Consider the following 22,931-nt stretch of genomic DNA (forward strand, 5'->3'; position numbering starts at 1 on the left):
TCAATGTGACCTCAAAGATTTCTCATCAAAGTCTTTGAAGACCAATTATCTGGCCTGTGTTATACATTTTGCTGCTCTTTATTGTTTGCCTACAACACTGATCTCAGCTGTGTTTATATGAAAGAAAATATGAGATATCCTCCAAATCCTTTCATCACACTTGTGTAACTATACTTGTGTATCTTCAGCCTCCTATTATTTACATTTCCAAGTTAATTATAAATCAATCACATCTCACGTCGCCAGTATTACGCTCCTATATCCTGCTGTTTATATGCACAATTCTCATCATATGCCGTGAAATCAGCCAGATCTGAAGGACAGTGAAAGCTAAAATATTTGCCGGATTTTTGGCTTGTCTACCTTTAAGCGAGCTAATACGCTGCAGATTGAAGACACAAAGCCGACGCCAAGAGAGAAAATCCAGCATGGCTTTTGATCTGGATGACTTAAGGGGGAGTAGAATCTCTAAGACTCTCAGCCCCGCCCACTCGAGAGTTTCAGCCAATGGGAGCGGGTTTGGAGGAGAGCGCATGAAAGAGAGAGGAAGGAGAGGAAGTGGTAGAGTAGCATTCATTGCTTGTGTGTGGGGAGCGGTCAATCTCTCACGCTGCTGCAGTCTGCGAGCATCTTCAAGAGTGAGACTTTTTTCTATTCTCTCTTTCATTCATCTTTTAGTCCGTCCTCAAGCCTTTCATCTTTTATGTTTCTCTGTTGGGTTGCTGCTCACTTTCTGTTAAAGTGTGCGTGTACACATGTATGTGTGTGTGTGTGTTAGTAACGTGGTGTTTTGGGATTAGATTCGGTTTGGATTGCGTGTACGTTTGTACTTTTAAAATGCAAATTGCGCTCAAACTGCAAGCGATGCAATTTTGTCGCCTCAAGCTCCTCTTGAGAACTTGTGAATAATCTTCTGTGGCCATTTAGACGCCTTTAATCTTCATGTAGGAAAGCAAACCAAATATTTCAAGTGATATTCCCGGTCGTCCTAAAAAATATCCTCTAGCCAGAGTTTGGCTGTGTCTTTTCATCTGAGTGGATTTGTTCGGGCTGAGCGCTTCCCTCACTTCAGGATTGTTTTGGGTTGTCTGTGTCTGAGCTCTGCACCACTCCAACACTCTTTTATCTGTTTCTCTCCCTCCTCTTTACTCTTTTCCATCTTTCTCTGCAGAGGAAGCGCTTGTTTGTTAGAAAATAGGTTGTGTTTTATTGTGTAATTTAGTCTTTAACATTGAGGCCATCAGAGATGCCTGAAGTTGGGGTGATTCCACCTGTAAATCTTCATTGGAGGCAATGCAGATATTTTTGCGATCACGTTTCTTTAAGCATTGTTTTAAGCATCTTGCTGATGGGATCGTCTCTGTAATTGTCCTTCTCCATTGCCGACAGTACACTGACGAAATGTACTTGTCATTTGTCCTTTGAGTTTCATGCAAGGACAGGTTGGCTCTCAAATCAGCCTTTCTGTTCCACTAAACCTTTAAAGATCCTCATGCCCAAGCATCAAAACCGGCTCAATCATGTGTTTGATTATTAAATTTGCATTTCAAAAATGTGCTCATTTTGAGCCAAATAATGTGAGAAAAAAGTGTATATTAACAGCAATTTCATGCACAGGTTGAGAAGACACCCTGCTGTCATGCCTGTCTGGTTGGTATGGGCTTTAGACTTTGCTGAGAGCTTAGATTGAATGCTCAGGTTGAGCGTGCATTGTGTCTGTGTGCTGGTCTCAGCAGCAGAGCGGATGTGTGCTGAAACAGGGCTAAGGTGTGCAACAACCTTAAACTGCAATGCCGTGCACTGGATAACCCACTGAGAGAGCGTGTATGCTTAGTGCGGAGAGCAAATCTATGATTCAAGGCTTATGAGTGTTTCAGTGGACTCTTAAGGTCAACACTAATTTGAAATGTTCTGTTCATTTACTGTGAAATGTTGTTTTCTATCACATTTGAGATTTTTGTGAATCTGAGGTTTATAAAAGCAGTGATTTCTCAAAAATGTCCATTGTTGTAGTTTTAACACGGGGTGTGATTTACAGGGTTATGGGGGTCTGACTTTCTTTCTTAAGGGGGCACCCTCTTTGACCCCCTACACTCTTAAAAAAAAGGTGCTACGAAAGGTTCTCCACAGAAATGTAACAGAAAAAAATCATTTTTTGGTTCTTCAAGAAAATATTTTTGTCAATGGTTCTTATAAACAAACATTTCGTCTTACCTTTTATAGTCTGAAAAAAACACTTTTTTCAACACAAAGAACCATTTGTGAAACAGAAAGTTTTCAGAACCATTCGGTTCTTCTATGGCATGGTTTAGCATATTTACTTTTAAGAGAGTACTAATAGATTTTCATTGGACAAATAACTTTACGAGCTATACGAATGTTATATGATAATAGCGTTTTTTTATCAGTAAACGCAAAAGGTTGCAAGTTGTCAGATCACATATTTTCACATGGCACTAAACAGACATTCGCAGAAGTCGCTTTGCCTGAGGGGGTAACCATGGCAACAGTCTGCTGGAGGGCATTGGTGAGGATCCATATCAGCAAAAAGTGCATAATCCCATTAATAATGACCTTTTACAGGTTTATATATTATTAAAATGAGTATTTTGTTTAAACCGTCTCAGAATTTGTACCTTGGTTTACTATGCTAGTAGCACCAACATACAGTCTGATGCAAGTAAAACTCAGCAGATTCTTCGATATCGTAAAAATTACCTGTAGAACTTTATTTAATAACTTTGATCCACGCTGAAAATCAATATATGGAATCATAAAAGGGTTATTGTCTGGTCATTAAAAATCAACAAATGGGTAGTTGACAAATAAACCGTATACTATGGTAATGTTATATGAATAACATTGAATATGAATAATTAGTAGGGATGCACGGATACCAGTACCGGTATCAGGCCGATACTGAGTTAATTAATGTACTCGTAAAAATACACTGATACCAAAGACATAACTGACAGAACTGACTGAGATTTGTGCTTTGAAAGTTTGTGACAAGCACATAAAATGATTTATTTTTTCATAATGTGTTTGTGGTGGAGTTGTTTGTAATTATGAAGCTATTCTATTTTTATTAGTCTCACTGTGTTGTGCTTGGAAAATTGCCACTTCACCCAAAAAATATAGGTATCGGTATCGGCGAGTACCAGAAACCAAAATTGGTACTCGTACTCGGTCTTTAAAAAATGGAATTGGTGCATCCCTAATAATTACTATTGTTAATATATTATTTAATATTACTGTATTATATTTATAATATAAAATAGCATAAGAGAGATTTATCTTCATTGCTAGTTTTTTTTCTAAATTTTTGCTATGTCACACCATCGGACACATGCTACCCAAATACGATACATTTTGATACACTGCCTGGTTAAATCTGGTTAAGATGGTTTAGCAGGCTAGATTTTTTTAATGGTTTTGACCACTTTTTAGCTGGTCAGACTGGTCTTAGATGGCCAGACTGGAAGACTAGTTTAAATCAGTGAAGACGAGTCAAACAGCTTACCCTAGTTTTAACAGTTTTTTCAGCATCTTGATGAAGATTTTTGTGAGAATAGCATGAAATTTGATGGGTCTGGGGACAATGGATAGTACGTTTTTTAAAACCAGGCTCAGATGTATTCTGCAGACATTCTGTTCTAATGTTGTAGAAAATATGTGGAATGAATTCAATCATAATGAAATAATGTTCAACTGAGCTAAGAGTTCGCACGAGAGTCTTATTAACCGCCAAAAACTTCATCAAATTAGTTACGATATTTAATAAAAACATGCAAGAGGACTCTAGCTCTCCTCTATTTTGTTCTCCTTCCTTGTGTAACCTTGCGCTAGAAGTCAGCACAGTTACAGTAGCCATTCAGCTGCGTGTATCGATCTGACCTGTCATCTCATGCACTAAGCCACTACAATACCACATGCTTAATGGAAACGCTTAAGCGTTTCCCACAGGGACCTTCTTATGAATTCTTTGGTTTAAAACAGTTCGTCCTTGCATGTTTTTCTGTTTTAATCGTTTTTAGGGCAGCCTTTGCAGTTTCTGATGTGTGGTCATATAAAAATTTCTTCCGTCGTGTTTACGTTTGCTTGTTTATGTTTCTCTTTACAGAATACGGACGTTTTGAGGCCAAAATTCATGACTTACGAGAGCAGATGATGAACCACAGCATGAGCTCCGGGTCTGGATCCCTAAGAACCAATCAGAAGCGCTCTCTCTACGTCAGGTAAAATTTCTCGTATACTAATGCATTCGCTGTGCTTCTGACACAGATGCGACTCTGAAATGCCAACAATTCAACAATTCATATGAAAATATGGGATAAATTGTTTTGTTGTGTGGCACTGATGTTGGATTTATGTGAACATGACTCTGGTGTCTCAAGACTACGAGATGTGTTTTTAGCCTGGGGCGAAGTGTTTATTAAACACTTCAGGGGTTTGCGTGTGAACCAACAAGGGACCTGACTGCAGAACAGTCAGAATTCATCAGCGTCCACTCTACCTCCCTCCCTTTTGTACACAAACACACACACTCTGATTCTAGATCAGCCAGGAGTGAGAGATCATACATTCAGTGCACCTGCAGCCATTCTGTTTACATGACCTCAATAAAAAGAGTTATTGATAGTTAATCTCAGTGGAACAATGATCTACAAATTAGATGCTGTATATAATAAGTCTTGAAAACCTTTATTCTCTGCTATAAAGTCAATATAAAGTGTAATGGTTTATAGAAGAAAATATAATTAGGACGGGACTTTTTTATTAGGGAATTCATTGGATGTAAATCCATTTATCCAAATTTATATGACCAATGCTTGGGTTAATCTCTTAAAATGTCTTTAATCTTTATTTTAAGATTTAGAGCTGTTTTGGTAATGTTAATGGATGCTTTAAAAGCAGAACATTACACAAAATACAGTTTGGGACATGGCATAGTGGTTTATACATAGCTCATATAGATGTAAGTTCAAATCTTTTCATCTCCTTTCCCGTCTCTACTTTTACTTACTTTTCTATTCTAGTCTAAGAAAAAAAGGCTAAACATGTCAACTATTCTTTTTTATGTTTATAAGAGTTCGTTCATTTCTTTTGAAAAAAAAAAGTTGATACTGAAATGTTCAAAGTCTAGCCTATGACTCAGAAGCCGACCTCAAATGAGTCCCAAAGCTACTTAACATGTGACCTTCCCCACAATACAGAAGTTATGGGGAAAAAAAACAAGTAAAAAGAACATGACTTGTTATAAATCTCCTATTTCTGTTTCACAACTCACCTAAACTGCATAAAGATTAGCTCTTCGTAGGCTGGTAGCAACAGGCAGCTGTAGATTTTGGAGATCTAACTATAAATGTATATCTATAGATTTGGCACCCTTATTGAGCGTTATCTGGAAAGTATCGACAGAGCTGGCGCACCTGTGGTTATCCATTGTGATAAATAGCTCTCCTGTCAGCAGTTGCGCTCACACACACCTCCTCTCATCCTGATATACAGTATACTCAGTATCTCCTCCTCAGATGCGCTGTAATGCCACATGCCCCCTCTGTGGGTGCTGGATAATTGTACCATTGACAGTCATCGGAGACGTAGAGCTGGATGTTGGACAGGTTTAGGGGAAAGAGCCGAGCAACAGGAAATCAGACCTTATAGGGAGTCATGTTTGTCCTGTTTGCCTCCATTGAGCAATGAGATGCATTAGAGTTCTGCTGAGATGAATTCAGAGGTCTGATTCTGTTTCTGTAAATCAAAAGCGCACATTCATTTATAAGCGATGCACGCACAACTCCATTCACACCGATAGTATCGAATGAGTCAGTTATTGAGTGATTTCCTCAATCAGCATCTTTCTGTGTTTCTGTCACAATGAATCAGCATCACAATTTCTCTAAGGTGGAAGTGTACGGATGCATGTGTATGCGTGCATCGCTTAATTGATCTTATTTATATGAAATTCTCTCAGTGCAATAGCATTACCATGTTACCATAACAACGCCCTATGTGCAGTCGGGTTCGTCTCGCTCATTATGCATAAAAAGTTCAGTATGTGTAATTTGTCTGGTGCGAATGTCCATTTCAGAATATAAATTGCAATGTCTAATTTCATTTTCTTTGCATGTTATTGAGCAGTTGGTTATGATGAAGACAGGAAAGTCAGGTGTCAGGTTTAACACAAACTCGAGTGAGAGGTGAGATCACTGATGCACACAGGACGATTCCACTCAACCTTACTCTCAGGGGCTTTTAAACAGCACATACTTCCACAACCAGCGGATGTGTTACATTATCTGCACCATTTCCCACACTATGGACGCTTTCTGCTAGTTTGCGTTTTGGGCATGTAATGCCGTCCCCCGTTACATGCTGATGGCTTCAGCTTTTATCTGCTTGCCAAATGCTGCACTCATTTTGTGGAGGCCCGAGCGCTCACTTTTAACAAATTATCTTACATTTGCTGTAGTGGAAAATGCTGTCTGTGACGTTCACTACACATGGGTGTTTCCTAATCTGCCGAGCACTGTGTATTCCACACATACATGATGTTCTTCCACACACACACACACACACACGCACACACACACACACACACACACACACACACACACACACACACACGCACACACAAGCTCACAGATTCAGACATGATTCTCTACTGCAAGACCCACAAAATCAATCTGAAGCCAGATTTTGTCCTTCAGCTGTGCTGGTGTACATTTACTTTTTAATGTGAGGGTCATTCTACAATCCTGCTGACGTTTACAGATGAAAATGCACTGCTGGTTTGTTTTATTTTCTCATTATTTCATTCGAGATTCTCACTGCTGCCCTTCTAAAACCTCGGATGTACAAATTCAGTGTTTTTCAGGAAATTGAAAAAACACTGCACTTTTTAAAAGATTTAATACTGTGTTGTTGAAGTTGATAAGCACTTTTTAATACTTTTTATTGGTTAGATATTTGCAAAACCCAGTGACAAACATAAAGAATGAGTAATAATAATGATTTATGGCAAAAAATAACAATCATTTGCCAGTTCTTGGCCACCATTGACTACCATAGTAGGAAAAAATTACAATGGTAGTCAAAAGTGCCCCAGAACTGTTTGCTTTTCTACATTCTTCAAAATATCTTCTTCTGTGTACAACAGAACAAAGACATTTATAAAGCAATTTTTCCTACTCTGGTAGTCAACGGTGGCTAAGAACTGTTTGGTTACAAGCATTCTTCCAAATATGTTTCTCCGTGTTCATCAGAACAAAGAAATTTATACAGATTTGGAACAACTTGAGGGTGAGTAAATGAAGACATAGGGCTCTATCATACACTCGGCGCAATGCAGCGCCAGGTGCGACGCAAGTGGGTTTTTTTTGCTAGTTTCAGCTCGACGCATTTTCATTTTCACGTTGTTAAGATCGGGGTGTGAGGGGACAGAGGACCCAGGCGCAGACGGCGGGTAAGGGGTTTACATAAGACTTATTTAATAAAAAAGACAAAACAAAAACCCACGTGGGGGTAAAATACAAAGAACAAAGGTAAAAACATGACGGATAACAGGAACACGGACTAACTACACTAAACTAGACTAGAGACAAAATTTGACATTAACTACAAATAACTAGACTAGACTAAACTAAACTGAACTGAACTAGACACAGGAACTCAACCACACGAATCAAAATGAACCAGCACAAGACAGAAAACACAGGGGCATTAAATAAGGAATCAAATCAAGAGGGGAACAGGTGTAGGGCATGAAATAATTAACAATCAATAATGTGGAAACGAGTGGGCGGGGACAAAGACGAGACCAGAGAGAGCGCATGTTATGTCAGAACCAACAATAACATGTCTCTCTCCACACAAAACATGAGGCTCTGTCATGATCCTGCCACTAGATCAAGAAAAACATGACATGATGAGGCAGAATCATGACACACGTCCTGCGCCACGTTGAATAGCAAATGCATTTGCGCCCATTTGTGCGCCCATGGGCGTGCTGGTCTGAAAACGAGGTGTGTTCAGGCGCATTGTTGGCGCGTTGCTATTTTGAGGCAACTGAAATAGACTGTGCCATTGACTGACTCAAACCTGGTCTAAAGTCAACGGCGCAGTATTTTTTTTTGTTATTTATAGAGCGCTTTAGTAATATGTGCTTATAGACGGGTGCACAGCGCACGTACATTCTGCTTATTACACACAGAGGAACGCGCAGCAGCACACAAACAAGCCAAATATTAAAGATAAATGGATTAAAATGTAAAAGATTATTATTGTGTACATAAAGATAAAAAATCCGGCTTGTCCTGTAGATGGTCTGCTCGCGCACTTTAACCTCACGCAGGAGCAGATGCGTTTCCTCTTTGGAGAAGCGTCCTGTCTTTGCTCTTGCAAATTCTGCTGTGTAAATAGCGAATCCGCCATGGCGCGAACCCAACTTGCTCTTAAAGGGAATGGGAGATGAGACTCTGATTGGTTTACTGCACGCTTTGCCCAAAACACACCCATGACTCATTCAGAGAATAGGGACAACCTTTTTAGACCATATTCCTGTTCCTAAACTAGAAAAAGTGGATTCGGACACGCCCTAAGTGCACTTGCGCCTTGCGCTTTAGGCCATGCGCTTAGATCGTTGAAATAGAGCCCAGAATCGTTGTTTTTGGGTGAACTGTTCCTTTAAGGACAACATATTTTGTGGTACGTTTAACTCAACCCTGTGTTGTCTCTTTTATTTGTTTATAACACAAACTACCAACTAATAAAAATGACACGTGTTAAAATGTGTTTTTACCACATCCTTTTTTGAGAGTTTATCATAAAGGGTATAGCATAGTAACACATCTGACATTTGAAAATCTTTACCTAATTTCTTGGACATCAACAATATTTAGGTAATTTTACTACATTTTTTATTTACTCTATTTATTTTTGAACAGGGAAATTGTTTCCTGTAGTGGAAAAACTACATCTGCATTATGGATCAGTAACATGCATATTTTCATAGACTTTGAATCTACATTTTTTGCCACAATTCATTATTTTTAGTCACCTTATGTTTGTCACTGGGTTTTGCAAATATCTAAACAAAAAAAGTTTTAAAAAGTGCTTGTCAACTTTGATAATACAGTATTCAATCTTTTAAAACGTGCAGTGTTTTTTCCTTTTCCTGAAAAATAGCAAATCTTGACATCCAAGGTTTCAGAAGGACAACAACGAAATGTACTAATAACAAGTTACAGCAAAAAAGGTGTTTTAAAGCATATATGGTTTTCTATAGGAGTTTTGCACATTTCAGTTTGACTTTTTGCCATCTTAAAGTACACAAGCATCTGCTGCTGCAGTCACCAAGTGACTCATACGCCCCTGTAAATGCTGAATTGGACAGCATACTGTAGATGTGTAATAATCAGTCTGTTATTATTTTGAATTAATAATTGTTATAGAACATAAAAATTAGAGTGGGTTCACAAGCCAGGCTCATACTTGCGTTGCCCCCATGAGCAACACGTCTTAACAAAATCTGACAGTGTTTGATTTGAAGTTTATTTACTGGTTCAGATAACAGTTGTATCTGTTTTATAAACGAATCAAATACTGATACATGAAATTGAACTAACAAACATTTTATTTAATATAGTAAAGGCACATGACACAGCCCGAGAGCATCACTCAATATGTGTCGTTTGACAGCAAGGTTCGGTGTTTGTCAGCAGACTGTACTGGCACATGCTGTTTTGGGGAAGATTGGGAGCTGCATCACTGCGGTAATGATGCCATGGAGGAATGAATTCGCCATAATGGGCTCAAGATCTGCCAGCAAACACACATTTAAAATATTATTTATCTGCCTTGTACATAGCTTGCAGTTTCCATAACAACCCCAGTGTCTTTTTAGGCCAATAAGAGAACTTGTGCTTTTCCCCAAGGCATGAGATCCAAAGCGTCTGAGAGAGAAAGGATGTACATTTCATTTTTAAATCTGCTACGGTGATCAGTACGCTGTGTTTTATTGCTAGCACTGATAAATATTTTTTTTATCAATTTGTTATTTTGCCAGATAATTCATGGTTATAAAATTACATCTGTTTCATCCATTAGAGCACCATATGGGCCAGCCATTATGTCCAAGCTGTTAATTTTGTCATGCAGGTATTCGCTTGCAGCAATGCACTATGGGTAGCATATATTTCTTATTGATCTTATGTCCTTGGGATGATATTGATCACAACCAGAGGATGAGGAACAAATTTTCATGTTCAGTTTCATGTTCAGATAGGCTTTTAAGAAATACGATTAGATATTCAACATACTGGTGTGCTGTATATAAACATGAATAATTCTGTGGATTTGGATCCTATACCTTTATTATGCTAAAGTAACATTATATAATATTAAAGGTTTAATTCCGGTGCAAGCAAGCCTACATTCATGCAAAACCTGTCCCTCACAGGAAGTGACATCATTCATTAGTGTTATCCAAATCTACATTTGTTGCATCTGCATCATAAACTTTCGTTCCCAAACAGATGTGTTGTCATGGCTACAAAGAGCAGTATAAAGCAGAGGTGATGGGAGCAGTGGACACTTTTCTCCCATTCTCTCTCTTTGACATTCTCTCTCTCCCTCCCCATCTCTCACATATTTATTCAGGACAGCCTGTTGTTTTCAGAGAGCTTTTATCACGGCTGAATATCCATAAATGCTGTTTAGTGTGCATGGTGTCATTACAGAGTATAATTTGAGGTCGGTGTGTTCTTAAAAAAACTGCTTGAATAAATGGCTGTCTGTTTGTTGTGTAGAGGTCCAAAGCACAATGACCACTAGTGTGTGTTTGTGTGTATTAAGATATTTCATTACATTCTACACTAAGTATTTTTTTAATTAAAAATGTGAAGAAAACACTTTTTAAATCAAAAGTATGCTGGTCACTATAGAGGTCAGCTGGTCTCGCAGTGTGTAAACAGGAACCTACTGTAGAAAAACAGGTGTAAGGGGCCATTCAGACACAACGCGTCTCTGCATCTAAAAACGCGAGACGCAGCGCTCAGATGTTTTTTTTAAAAGCGCAGCCTAGAAAGCGAGGGTCTCGAGACGCGGGTATCCAGACACAGCAACTATGAGCGAGGCCTCCACCATGTTGCCGTCAAATAAAACAGTTCTCATGCCAATTTGCTACTGTAAACAGAACCTCCCAACGCTTGCCCAGCCTCCAAATTCTTCTGATTGGTTCACTGCTTTTGGAACTGACATTGATGAGCAGCGCTGCGTGTAAAAGTTTTTTTTTTTAACTTGACACGGCGTCTTAAAAACGCGTGATGAGAGCGTAACGGTCATGCACGTCCGTCAAACACGTGTTTACATAGAAAACAATGGGAAAGTAGCGCATTGGAATGGAAAAACGCATTCTGTCTGAATGGCCCCTAATTGTCATTATTGCAGTAATCTTTACTATTGTATACTCAGTGTGACAGGCCTATAGAAGACTGTGACAGCCTGTCTGTTTTTTATGTGTAGATGTGTCTGTGGTTCCTTTCACTGTGGATAATCCACTCTGACCTGTAAGAGGTAGATAAGCCAGAGAGCCTGGTTGTGACCCAGTGTTTTCTGTGGGGAGATATGGGTAAGTGTAAAATAAGAAAATAATCTAGATGTAATGTAACTGATGGTCCAACCTACGTTGAGCTACAAAAAAACCCACCACTGAACTGCTGTTAACATAACAAACATCAGAGCGTGTCTCCAATCTGCGCGACTCCCTTTAGACACTTCAGGTTTAAACTCAGCTTGCCGCATAAATGTGAAGATTCTCTGTTCAGTCTGGCTTTGATCCGGTCTGAATGGTCTGCTCTTTAAATAGAATGGACCTCATTTGTGTCTCTTTTTAAGGTTGAGTGTATGAATCATGCTTATTCTTGTAGCGACAGCATGTTTCTCAGGGATCAATGAGAGATTTCCTCCACAGGGTGATTCACTCACTCCAGACGGCAGGAGAGTAAACTGCGATCGTCTTTGAAAGACGAAGTTTGTCAACTACACATTTACAAATGTATCAATATGCATAAGCAGGTCAGATATTTGTATTTTTAAACGGTAAATCAAACCCACATTGTCCACATGAGCACCCCAACTTAATATGGGAGAGCATGTGCATTATTCATGTTTTATTGATGTTAAATCAAAATGGTGCATACTGTATAGAAATATAAATGTAATATGATGTAAGGCCCCCCCAGGCCTGGCAGGAAGAATGATGGCAGCCACATGCAGATTTCTGTAGTGATGAAATTTCCATGATGTACTTCCATCATCCTATCCTATTTCTTCACACATTTGCCATTTCTCAAAGAAAGTACATCACATTTCATCCCCAATACTCCCAGAGTTTAAATTGAGTTCAATTTAAAAGAGTTCAGGTCTATAAAACTCATTGTGTGTGTCTTTACAGGGCGTTGTTTGACTATGAGAGGGCGAAGGACAGCGGTCTTCCCAGCCAGGGTCTCAGTTTCCGATATGGAGACATCCTTCACGTGATCAATGCCTCTGATGATGAGTGGTGGCAGGCCAGGAGAGTGACTCCAGAAGGGGACAGCGAGGAGATGGGTGTCATTCCCAGCAAGAGGAGGTGGGTGCATATGCACACTATTCTGTGGTATAAACTTCGTTAATACTGCAAACCACATTTTTTCTGCATTCTTATATTATCCTACTGTCCTGTACTTAATATTATGTCCTTTTTAACTGTAGACGGTTTCAGCGGTTACAACATAAACAAACTACTTCCGGTAGATCTCCATGAATTAATAACGGTTAAGTCGTTTTAATTTCATTTAAATATACAATAAAATATTAATATTAATTAATATAAAATAAATTGTTGTATTATAACTAGGGATGTAACAACATCAAAATCTCACTGTACTATAATACATCTGTATAAAGTCCACGGTACGATATTTATTGCAACATTTAAAATGACAAATGATAACTTGGAAACGTGCCATATCCATCCTCTTTTCTTGATCCTTTAATCATAACTGTTGCTTAGAGCAGTGGTTGTCAAACTGGGGGCCGTGGCCCCCTGGGGGGCCCCAAGATGGATCCAGGGGGGCCACAGATTTTGTGGCATTTTATGAAATATAGAAATATATCATAGATTTTATGCAATCAAACATCAGAAAAATGACACCACCAACCAAAAGAATTGAGGTTCCAGCATTATATAACTGAATGTTTTTGGTTTAATTAAAATTCTAAGTTTAAGATTATACGTCTTTATATGGGGGGCCGCAAAGCGATGCACTTAACACAAAGGGGGCCTTACAACGAAAAAGTTTGAGAACCACTGGCTTAGAGGTATAGTATGAGATGGGTCAAATGACCTAAAAATCCCTTAAAATAAATGTTTATATTATTTATAAAATAATTGCACCAGATGGACCTTGCCAAAGTTAACATCTATTGTTTTTTCATTCTCTATGTTAGGCCCGGAAGACCTATCATTTCATACAGTCATGTGACCACGATAATATTAAGACAAGTTTGCCATTGCGATAACACGATAATATTGTTACAGCCCTAATTATAACCAAACACAGACCGGAAGGTAACTTCGGGCCAGGTGCGTGTGCTCGGTGAAATCGTCTATGCAAGTTTAGTCAAGCTTTTGGAGTTGAGATCATAGTTGGCTGTGCTTGAGCGAACTTTTTAACTTTGAAATGAACTTTTTTAATAGTATTTGCTCGCTGGAGGGGCTTTTTGTAACCTTTATGAAGGCATATTTTTCCAACCTTGTTGAAATGTAATTTTATGTAAAATACTTAACACAAAATCTCAAATTGAATAATTATATTGGGAACTTATTATCCCTTTAGCCATAAAATTATACTTCAGAGCTACTCTTTATTTCTGACCTTGCTGTTGACCTCATTCAGTATTTACAGAAGTTTTAAAGGAAATGAGCAAAAGGAGCTTCGTTGATTCTAATGAACTACATGATGACTGTTTTTAAAACTCATTAATTGTATACAACTGGACTTTAGGGTAAAAAACTTAAAACCTTTAGATTTTAAATTGTCAACAAAAATATTTATTACATAACCGCATGGTTTGGTCAAAGACCCAATACCTAAGAGAAGTAGATTTGGGTTACGTTTTTGTCTGTTATTCTGTTATCAAATCTGTATTGTCATAAGTTGAAATGTGAAGTGACTTCATCTCTACTGTTTTATTGTGACAGGGTGGAGAGAAAAGAACGGGCTCGGTTGAAGACAGTAAAATTCAACGCAAAGCCCGGTAGCCTGGACTCTAAAGGGGTAAGTGCTGAGTTTGTTGAGTGATGGTTTAATCAGTGCCAGCGCCCTAAATTCCGCTCGCCCCACTTTTCTCTTAGAGGAAAACACAAGCACAGTTTGGTGACAGTTCATCACTTGCTTCTCTCTCTTTCTCTTCAGTCTGTCTGGTTTAGTTTCTGCAGCGTCTTGTCATCATCAATTTATTTTCCCATTTCAAGTTTTGCTGGTGGGCCCAGTCATTCAGTCAGTCGGATTCCAAGTGTGTGTGTATGTGAGAGAGAGCCGCTTCTGCCGCATTGTGACAGCTCACTGTGAGCTCTCAGCTTCAGTACTGCGGTAAGACAAACCCCAACAGGCAGCTTATACAGAACCAGCAGCACTAATATGCATCTTAGATGTTTTTCCTAATGTTTTTATGGGGTGTGGGAACTTAAGGTCGCCTGTAATATTTATCCCGTGCGTTGAACAGCATAAGTGAATAAAGTTAAAGAATGTTGCATGTATTTTTAGATCGCCGCACGTCCGCAGCACCGCTCAGATTTTTTGCCTTATGAGTCCCGCTGGTATCCATAGCAACATCACAGCCAAGCCTGCAAATTTCCGCTTCGTTTTAGTCTCTTTTGAAGATGGTGGGAGAGGGGTGGGGTGCTGGCACTGATGGATGACTTGAGAATTTTGTTGTGTGGTTGTGTGTCGGTGTTAAGATGCGCCAGAATGTTTGTATTCATTTTCAGCGTGGATTAAATGGCATTGATCAGGAGCATATGTGTTTATGTTTACATGTGTGTGTGTGTGTGTTTAAATTAGAGAGGGTTAGCGTAATACATGTTATGAATATGCCCTTTCGTATGATCAGGGGTAGAAATATAAACATGGCTCTTTCATTCATACACTGCTGATATAGTTAAACAAACCACAAATTTATCCACAATTTTTATTGTATTGATAAACATGTAAAGGTGAGTCCTGTAAGGACGTGTCTGGGTCATATATATTTTAACTCTATATTTAGAGAAATGTAAGATGATATTTTGCATACAGGAAATGAAGTCACCTATTTTTAGGCGTGTGATTTTTGCATTTTCACTTCTGAGATTTGTATTTATTTATTTTTTGCATTACAGTGATGAGAATTGTATGCAGTTATGTTAAAGTTTTATCTAAATATTGTCACAATGCAAAAATCTAAATAATATTTGTTCTAGACACAAAGTAATCCAACAGCAATATAAAAGACTGACCGCATGACAAGACGCATGAAAACTGTGATCAAAATCCAGGTTATCACATAAAAAATATTTGTTTAACTTTACCTAAAAAATACATGTACTGTACAATTGTTGTATTGCTTAAAAGTGAATATGAACTTGTTTTCTTTGCAGTGTTTGAGGTGTGAAAATTTTTTTTTCTGTTTTAATCTACACTCCAAATAAATGCAAATATAAACAATATTTTTATCTAAAATTTGGGGAAAATATTGTTAGTAGTTTACAGAATAAAACAAGAATCATAATTTTACCTAGACAAATACCTATAAGTAGTAAATTCAGAAAAACAGAAAATTATATAATTATACATTTCTTTCTTTGAATTTTGAGGTTAAATATGACCTGGACAGGTTTCACTCGCCTATAATATATATTTCATTTATCAGAAAGAATGTCTTTCATTCCAGTCAGCGTATTGAGCTCACAGAAAATCACTTTCAGAATCATACCAGTCACATTTCTGTTCCCTCTTTTAACTTTTAGTCCCATTTTACAGCCATTTTATAAATAGTTAACTTTAGCAACACAGATTTAGTCCCCTTTAAACAGCATGGCCTCATGTCAGGGCTCACCTGCATGCTTTGTGTTTTAATAGCAATCAGTATTTGTTTTAAAGTCCAACTTGCCTTTGCATGGCACTAAACCAGCTTCAGTTGGCTTCCGTTGATCATTATTTACCTCCCTTGTATGTTCGTTCCAATTGATCATGTTTTAATTTAAATACATTTGAGCTAGTCTGAGAAAAGCTCAGGTGACGTGGCGTCACCGACAGCAGGGTTTCGATCAGCCTTCCCTTTAAAAACAAAGAAACCTATTCAGCACCATCCAAGCGTTGTCAGTTCCAGCCAAAAACGAAATTAATCAGCTCGAATCAGAATGACGAAGCATATTTAAAACGAGCGAATCACGAATTTGATTCAGATGCCAATTGAACGATCCTGCCAATAAAAACAAAATAAGATGAACAGATTGTATGTTTGGTCATTTGGCTGTTTTCTGGCTGCTGTCCCTGACGACCGGTCCCCGGTCGCTGTGTTGTTTTGTCAGCATGATCGTGACTGCGTTTAGATCCCTTTGTTTGCTCCATGCTCTTTCTCTGCACAGTCATTCAGTGAAAAACGTAGAAAGAACTTCATCTTTTCACGCAAGTTCCCTTTCTACAAGAACAAGGATGCCGACGAACAAGACGAGAGCGACTCGGAACGTAAGTAGCCACAAACGCATGTGCACTCACACACGTAGGCGCACGCGCACACAGACACGCATCCTCGGGGTGGGGAGACGCTTAGGTGTGTTTAGGTAGCTTCAGGAAGTCCATGTGTTTCGTCTCTGTTCTACATCCTCCTTCTGCTGGCTATACAGCCCACCCAGCACCAACCTTACTGTCTCTTTCTCCCTCTCTCTTTCTACTATTCTCTTTCCTCCTCTCTCTCTCTCTCTTTCTCTTTCTCTGCCCCCTCGCCTCTTTGATCGGCTGTGTGGTGTAGGACATCTCTGGAATAGGGGAGGACGGGTATGGAGCAAAGACACTGAGTAAGTGTTAAGGATTAGACCCAATACCCTTCTTCCAAGCACACGTTATATTTCAGTTCAGGTTTGTCGCTTTCTGTTCCTGTGCGTCTGTGAAGAAGAGGTCTGTCTGCATGTCACAATTCACACGTGTTTGTTGACGGCCTTTATGTTTGTGTTAGGTTTTCGTCTTTGATATAATGTTGCATGAATAAAAACTGTGTGAGGATAGTTTGTCACAGGAGATTGAAAAATAATTGTTTAGTGTGTATGTCGAGAGTTTGTGGTGTTGTCTGTTGTTTTAATATTCTGGGTTAAGATATTTATCACAGAAATTTTTTTCATATTTTGTGCCCGGCCACAGATAACGCCTTCTAAGTTTTATAAACAAATCCAATGAAAGGTGCTTAAAATGGACATCCATAAAGGCGACACTTTTCTCAAACCATGTGTCTATGTGCCATATTTACAGTGTTCTGAGACATGGTGTCTTTTGTTTTTATATGCACAATACCAGCATTAAGCCAAAACATTTATTGCATTGTGGTTTTAGTTGTGCAGATGTAACTTTTAAACAAAGTATTTAGTTTTACATTCACTGAATAAGAAGTCATCGTTTTAATGTATTTGTATGATTGTATTATTAATTAGATTTGTATAATTCATATGTAGTGGGAAGAGAATGTTGTTTACAGAAAACAAAGCTTATGTATATATAAAGAGAGAGAGAGAGAGAATAGAGAATATTTCACTTTGGGTTAAACAGATTTGTTTTTGGCATCCCCAATACTTTCGCTCTAATTAAATCTCCTGTGTCTAATTTTATTTTCATGCATGAAACTCAAGTCTAATTCTGTCCAATATAACCAACTTAGACTGTCTAAGTTTATGGGGAGCCCCTGATAGTCATCTTCAACACTCAAAAAGTAGGACGTACTGTTTCAAGAAACTATTACAGGGAAATGTGATGACTTTGGGTCAGTTTACTGGAGAACGTTGAGACAGAACGTTGAGCTGTCAGGTTTTGTAGTCATGTTAACTGTGGCAGGTTTTCAGAGGGAGTTTAAAGTTGACTGCTGGATAAACTTGACACTTGTATCTGTGTTTAGACACATATGGTTTCGTCATATTATTGTCAAATTGCATGATGCTCTTCTGGACAGCCATAAAGTGTCATTATTAACATAATGAAAGATGACATGTTTGTTTTTTCTTAGTCCGGTAAACGGATTTGTCACCTTTATTTAACTAGCTTGTTAATGCATTTATGATTAATGCCGTCATTCATTTATTTGAGGAAAAGTTTTATCCAGTGAAGTTAAAAGTTCAAGCTTAATAAACAACACCTTTTATCCCCAAACAATATAAAAGAAAAGATCCTTTGCTTGTTTAGTTCTACAAAAAAGCATCATCCCCCAGTTTTTAAAAATGAGCAAAGGTTGTTTACAGAAATGCACGTACAATGGAAGTCATTGGGCCAATGCAATGCGCATGAATAAACATGACAAAAAATGATTATTCTCAAGATTAGTGAGCTTGTTGTTGATATTTGATTTGATATTTGCCAAGTCCTTTATTTAAATGTCTTACTAATTTGCTTTTACTGTCATTTTTGCACCCTTAGCATCACCAAATGGAATTACAAGTGATTTCCAAACAGTTTCTTTATCATTTATTATTCAACCAAACATTGTTTATATTCCTTAGGTAGTCTACATTAATTTTGCATTAAAAAAATGCTCTGTAGAAGCTAATTCTGCATCGGAGTCAAAGATAACTGTTTCACATACAGTAGAGAGTATTTGATGTGTTTGGGACTGGCTTTAACATACATAGTCATCCATTCTGTTTATTGCAGTAGCTATAACACAAATAAAGGTCATCTACAGTAGCACATCCACTGCATCTAAATTGCTCCAGGTACGAGACGTCCACTACACAAAAACTGATTCATGCATGATTCATTCTGGAGTTTAATGTTACCACTACCAGCACGAAAAATGCTGCCCCGGCTCAAAATAGCACTGGATGGGGTTGGGTTTGAATCGATGGATAATAGCCGTATCGTGTTCCTGCGCCAGCTTGCCTCTATTCGTCCCCGAGCTAAAAATAAACTCCTCCGGCTCTCCACGTCCCCGAGCGAGCAGACCACCCCAGAACTAGCATCACTTTGGACCAGCGTTCCCATAATTGGACTTTTATATCCAATTAGAATCGGTGCTGTCTGCAACTTCACTCTCATTTGTGATTTTATTGCCTTTCTGTTGTCCATCAACGTCCCAATGCGACATCCCTTTAATCTCCCAAATGAGCGCTAACTCAATATTGCATCTGTTTTCCCCCCATCCACTCTTTTAAACAAATGTCCTCGTCGACAGGCACATAATGCCGTTACGGGCACGGTAACTCATTAACACGTTCAAACTGCGATTTGAGAGCAGAGACCTTGGTGAAGGTCGAGCAAACATGGCCCTCTCGGTCGGCGCGGTTCTGCGGACGAGAGCTGAGCCCCATCACAGCAGCTCGACTCACTCAGTGTGTTTCTGTGTTCTGTTGCCAGGAAGTCAAGAGGAAGTCATCCTCTCATACGAACCCGTCATTAGACAAGAAAGTAAGTGCCTCTCCATTATCTCATACGCTTGGTGTGAATTGATGATGAGTGTCGTTCTCAGAAGTTTAGAGATCACAGGAGTTGTTTGTGAGTGTTTTTTCTTCTGTTTAATAGTCAGCTACACCAGACCAGTTATAATCTTAGGACCCATGAAGGACAGGATCAACGATGACCTCATCTCCGAGTTCCCGGACAAGTTTGGGTCTTGCGTTCCACGTGAGTAAACCTCTGTTTATTAGATTACAAGAGCAACTTGTCCTCAGTGCATGCTTCGTTTATTAGTTATTTTTATTTTCTAATATGCACAAATGGACCTAAGGCTGACTCAACCAGTCTCCAAACCACCCACCAGAGCAATAAAACAGTTATTCTCACTTATGCCAGCATGGGTTTTAAATGGTGTGTTAGAAATACGTGTGGCTATGGTGGATTGTAATTATATTCAGTGGTCTTGAGAAGTCTTTATGCTGATAGCTGTGCTGGTGAAGGTCCACAGAGATGAGCCGGTAAGTTTAGTGGTTTGACCGTCTGTTGTGATCTGTCCTTCAGGAGCTCTTTGGGGTTCCTGATGCTCATTTCATTGTGCCGTGACTCAATCTAATCACTACAAGGTTTGCTCATCACGAAGTGATACTGTCAGTCCAGTTAATCTTCCATTGTGTTTGTTTGGTTTATTATGAATCACACTCAAAATACCATTGTGACTCTTAAAAGTCCTGGTGGACCGGAAGTTGCGATCGTTTTTACTTCCGTATTATGATGCATTCCCAAGTGAAATGGAATTTTGAATTAGAAAAATAGTGGGCGTGTCCTTCGTCTTTCTCTGCGATTTGATTGGATGTATAAAAACAGCCATTGCATTTTGAAATGGAAGTGGCAGCAGACTGACAGTTGAAGGGGAGGAGTTAACGGATGCTCCGCCCAAGCCGTCTAATTTACGTTATTTAAAGTCCCCGTGAACCGGAAGTTGCGATCGTTTTTCCGTATTCGGACACATTTCCGAGTGAACAGGAATTTCAAAGGATAAAATTAGTGGGTGTGGCTTGCGTTTTTCACTGCGAATTAATTGGATGGGTAAAAACAGAAATGAAATGAAACTGGCAGCAGACTGACAGTTGAAGGGTAGGAGTTAACGGATGCTCCGGCCAAGCTGTCTAATTTACGTCATTTGAGATGGATAGTCATTTCAGGGCGGAAGTGCATTTTCAGATTTTAACTGAAGATCATGAGGGTTCATGAATTTTAAAAAGGAAATGACCCACATTGATAAGCTATTTACTATAAATGCTGAAATATTTCAGGAAAAAATAAGAATTGTCATTTTTAATTTCACTGGGACTTTAAAATGCATAGTCATTACAGGACATAAATGCATTTTCAGATTTTGAGGGCACACACATTTTAAAAAGAAAATGACCCACATTGATAAACTATTTACAATAAACGCAGCAATATTTCATGAAAAAATAGGCATTGTAAGTTTTAATTTCACTGGGACTTTAAGGCAAAGTTTGAAGTGGGTGGTGAACGTTTACGATATTACAATATGTGTAGAATTAATACAATATCAATAATTGTGGTTTTTAACATCACGGTTATTCTTAATACCGGTATGTTGTGTCATGAATAATCTCTGGGTCACTTCATTAATGATGTTTTAGAAATAAATGTCCAAAAATTGCAGTTGGAGTAATATATCTTGGAGCAAACCTTGGATGAAAATAATGGAAGTACCTTACATCATCCATCCATCCATCCCCACCCATCCACCTATTTTCAGTTGCTTGTGTAAGGTGGTGGGCCTTACATTATCCATTTATTAAAGTGTCCTTTGTTTGTTTTTTTGACCTACAAATTATAACGTGTTTGCAATGATGTGAAAGCCTAAACAAAACACTATTTTGTGATATAATTGTGCTATTTAAATCTTTTGAAAATCATTAATGAAGTGTCTTCATTGCTGGTGTCTATTTTTTGTCCTGCCGTCTAAAATGAATGAAGTGTGTTCATTCAGCCCATTGTTGCTATGGTAACTTTCTCGGGCAAACATGATTTCTGTCTTTGTACCAGCAGGAGAAAATAAGCACCCTAACTTTAGTTTTCAATGAAAGTTCTGAATCCTTGTATGTATATAGAAAGATAATAAACATGTACTTCAAAAGGTTTTAAAGCCACATTTCACACCCTGAAAGAAATGACAAAGCTTGGCTGTCATTCAGATGTACATCAACGCTCTCTCATTCCTTCCATCTTGGATTTTTTGTTCATTGTTTGCGTTTCAGTTTTAATTTAACCATCTTGTGTTTATTTTCATCATTTTAAAAAGCGGCTAACAGTTCAGGGCCCGAAGGTAAGTGTCAGTATTAGTCTGCAATGAACGAGATATGACATGTAATAGCATCAGTCCATACCTGTTAGATACAGTTCATGTAGACGTCTCCACAATCCTTCTTAGATCACAGATGCTTTACTGTACATCGCCCCAATAAAAGTACAGTAGAGGCCTCCGACTATATTTCCATATAAACTTCCATTACTCTGGATGTTTCAGTGTCTTGAAATCCCATAACATTAATGCCTGGACTTTTTTTAACCAATCTCAGATACAACCAGACCAAAGCGGGATTATGAAGTGGACAGCAGAGATTATCACTTCGTGACCTCACGAGAGCAGATGGAGAAAGACATCCAAGAGCACAAGTTCATCGAGGCCGGACAGTACAACGACAATCTGTACGGAACCAGCGTCCAGTCTGTGAAATACGTGGCTGAGAGGGTCAGTAGTCAAACATGGTTTTTCACTAGCAACCACTGATTTGATTCCCAGTAAATTATTATTGTCGGATTGCAAGAATGTGTGCTAGTGTTTTTGCCTTTCTAGGGGAAGCACTGCATACTTGACGTGTCTGGAAATGCCATAAAACGGCTACAAGTAGCACATCTCTACCCCATTGCTATCTTCATAAAGCCTAGATCCATTGAGACTTTAATGTAAGTCTACACACACGCATCAAATCTCAATCCGGATTCAATACTGAATTCAGTGTGAACAGAGATCTGACGGATATTTAACCTGTGTTTGTTTCAGGGAGATGAATAAGAGGTTGACAGAGGAGCAGGCCAAAAAGACATACGACCGTGCCCTGAAACTGGAACAGGAGTTTGGCGAATACTTCACAGGTAAGTGGAAAGTGAAGTTTCTAATCTATCCGGAGGACCTCAGCGACGCCTATATGCTCG

At 38.7% G+C, this 22,931-nt stretch overlaps 1 protein-coding gene across 27 annotated transcripts in view; it reads left to right on the forward strand.

The window, feature by feature from the left end:
• Positions 1-22,931, forward strand: part of dlg2 (discs, large homolog 2 (Drosophila)) — a 193,767-nt gene that overhangs the window by 167,405 nt on the left and 3,431 nt on the right. For 23 of the 27 annotated variants that reach the window (XM_057320912.1, XM_057320911.1, XM_057320920.1 and 20 more), the window contains 9 exons: positions 4,124-4,238; positions 12,458-12,634; positions 14,249-14,324; positions 16,676-16,775; positions 19,641-19,691; positions 19,806-19,907; positions 22,295-22,467; positions 22,573-22,682; positions 22,780-22,871. In XM_057320912.1, coding sequence (XP_057176895.1) covers positions 4,124-4,238; positions 12,458-12,634; positions 14,249-14,324; positions 16,676-16,775; positions 19,641-19,691; positions 19,806-19,907; positions 22,295-22,467; positions 22,573-22,682; positions 22,780-22,871 — 996 coding nt within the window. Of the gene's footprint in view, positions 1-4,123; positions 4,239-12,457; positions 12,635-14,248; positions 14,325-16,675; positions 16,776-17,058; positions 17,105-19,640; positions 19,692-19,805; positions 19,908-22,294; positions 22,468-22,572; positions 22,683-22,779; positions 22,872-22,931 lie in introns of all 27 variants that reach the window. The other 4 variants (XM_057320914.1, XM_057320917.1, XM_057320928.1 and 1 more) reach the window with 1 other exon arrangement.

This window comes from Triplophysa rosa, linkage group LG22, assembly GCF_024868665.1.
Source record: "Triplophysa rosa linkage group LG22, Trosa_1v2, whole genome shotgun sequence".
Lineage (NCBI taxonomy): Eukaryota > Metazoa > Chordata > Actinopteri > Cypriniformes > Nemacheilidae > Triplophysa > Triplophysa rosa.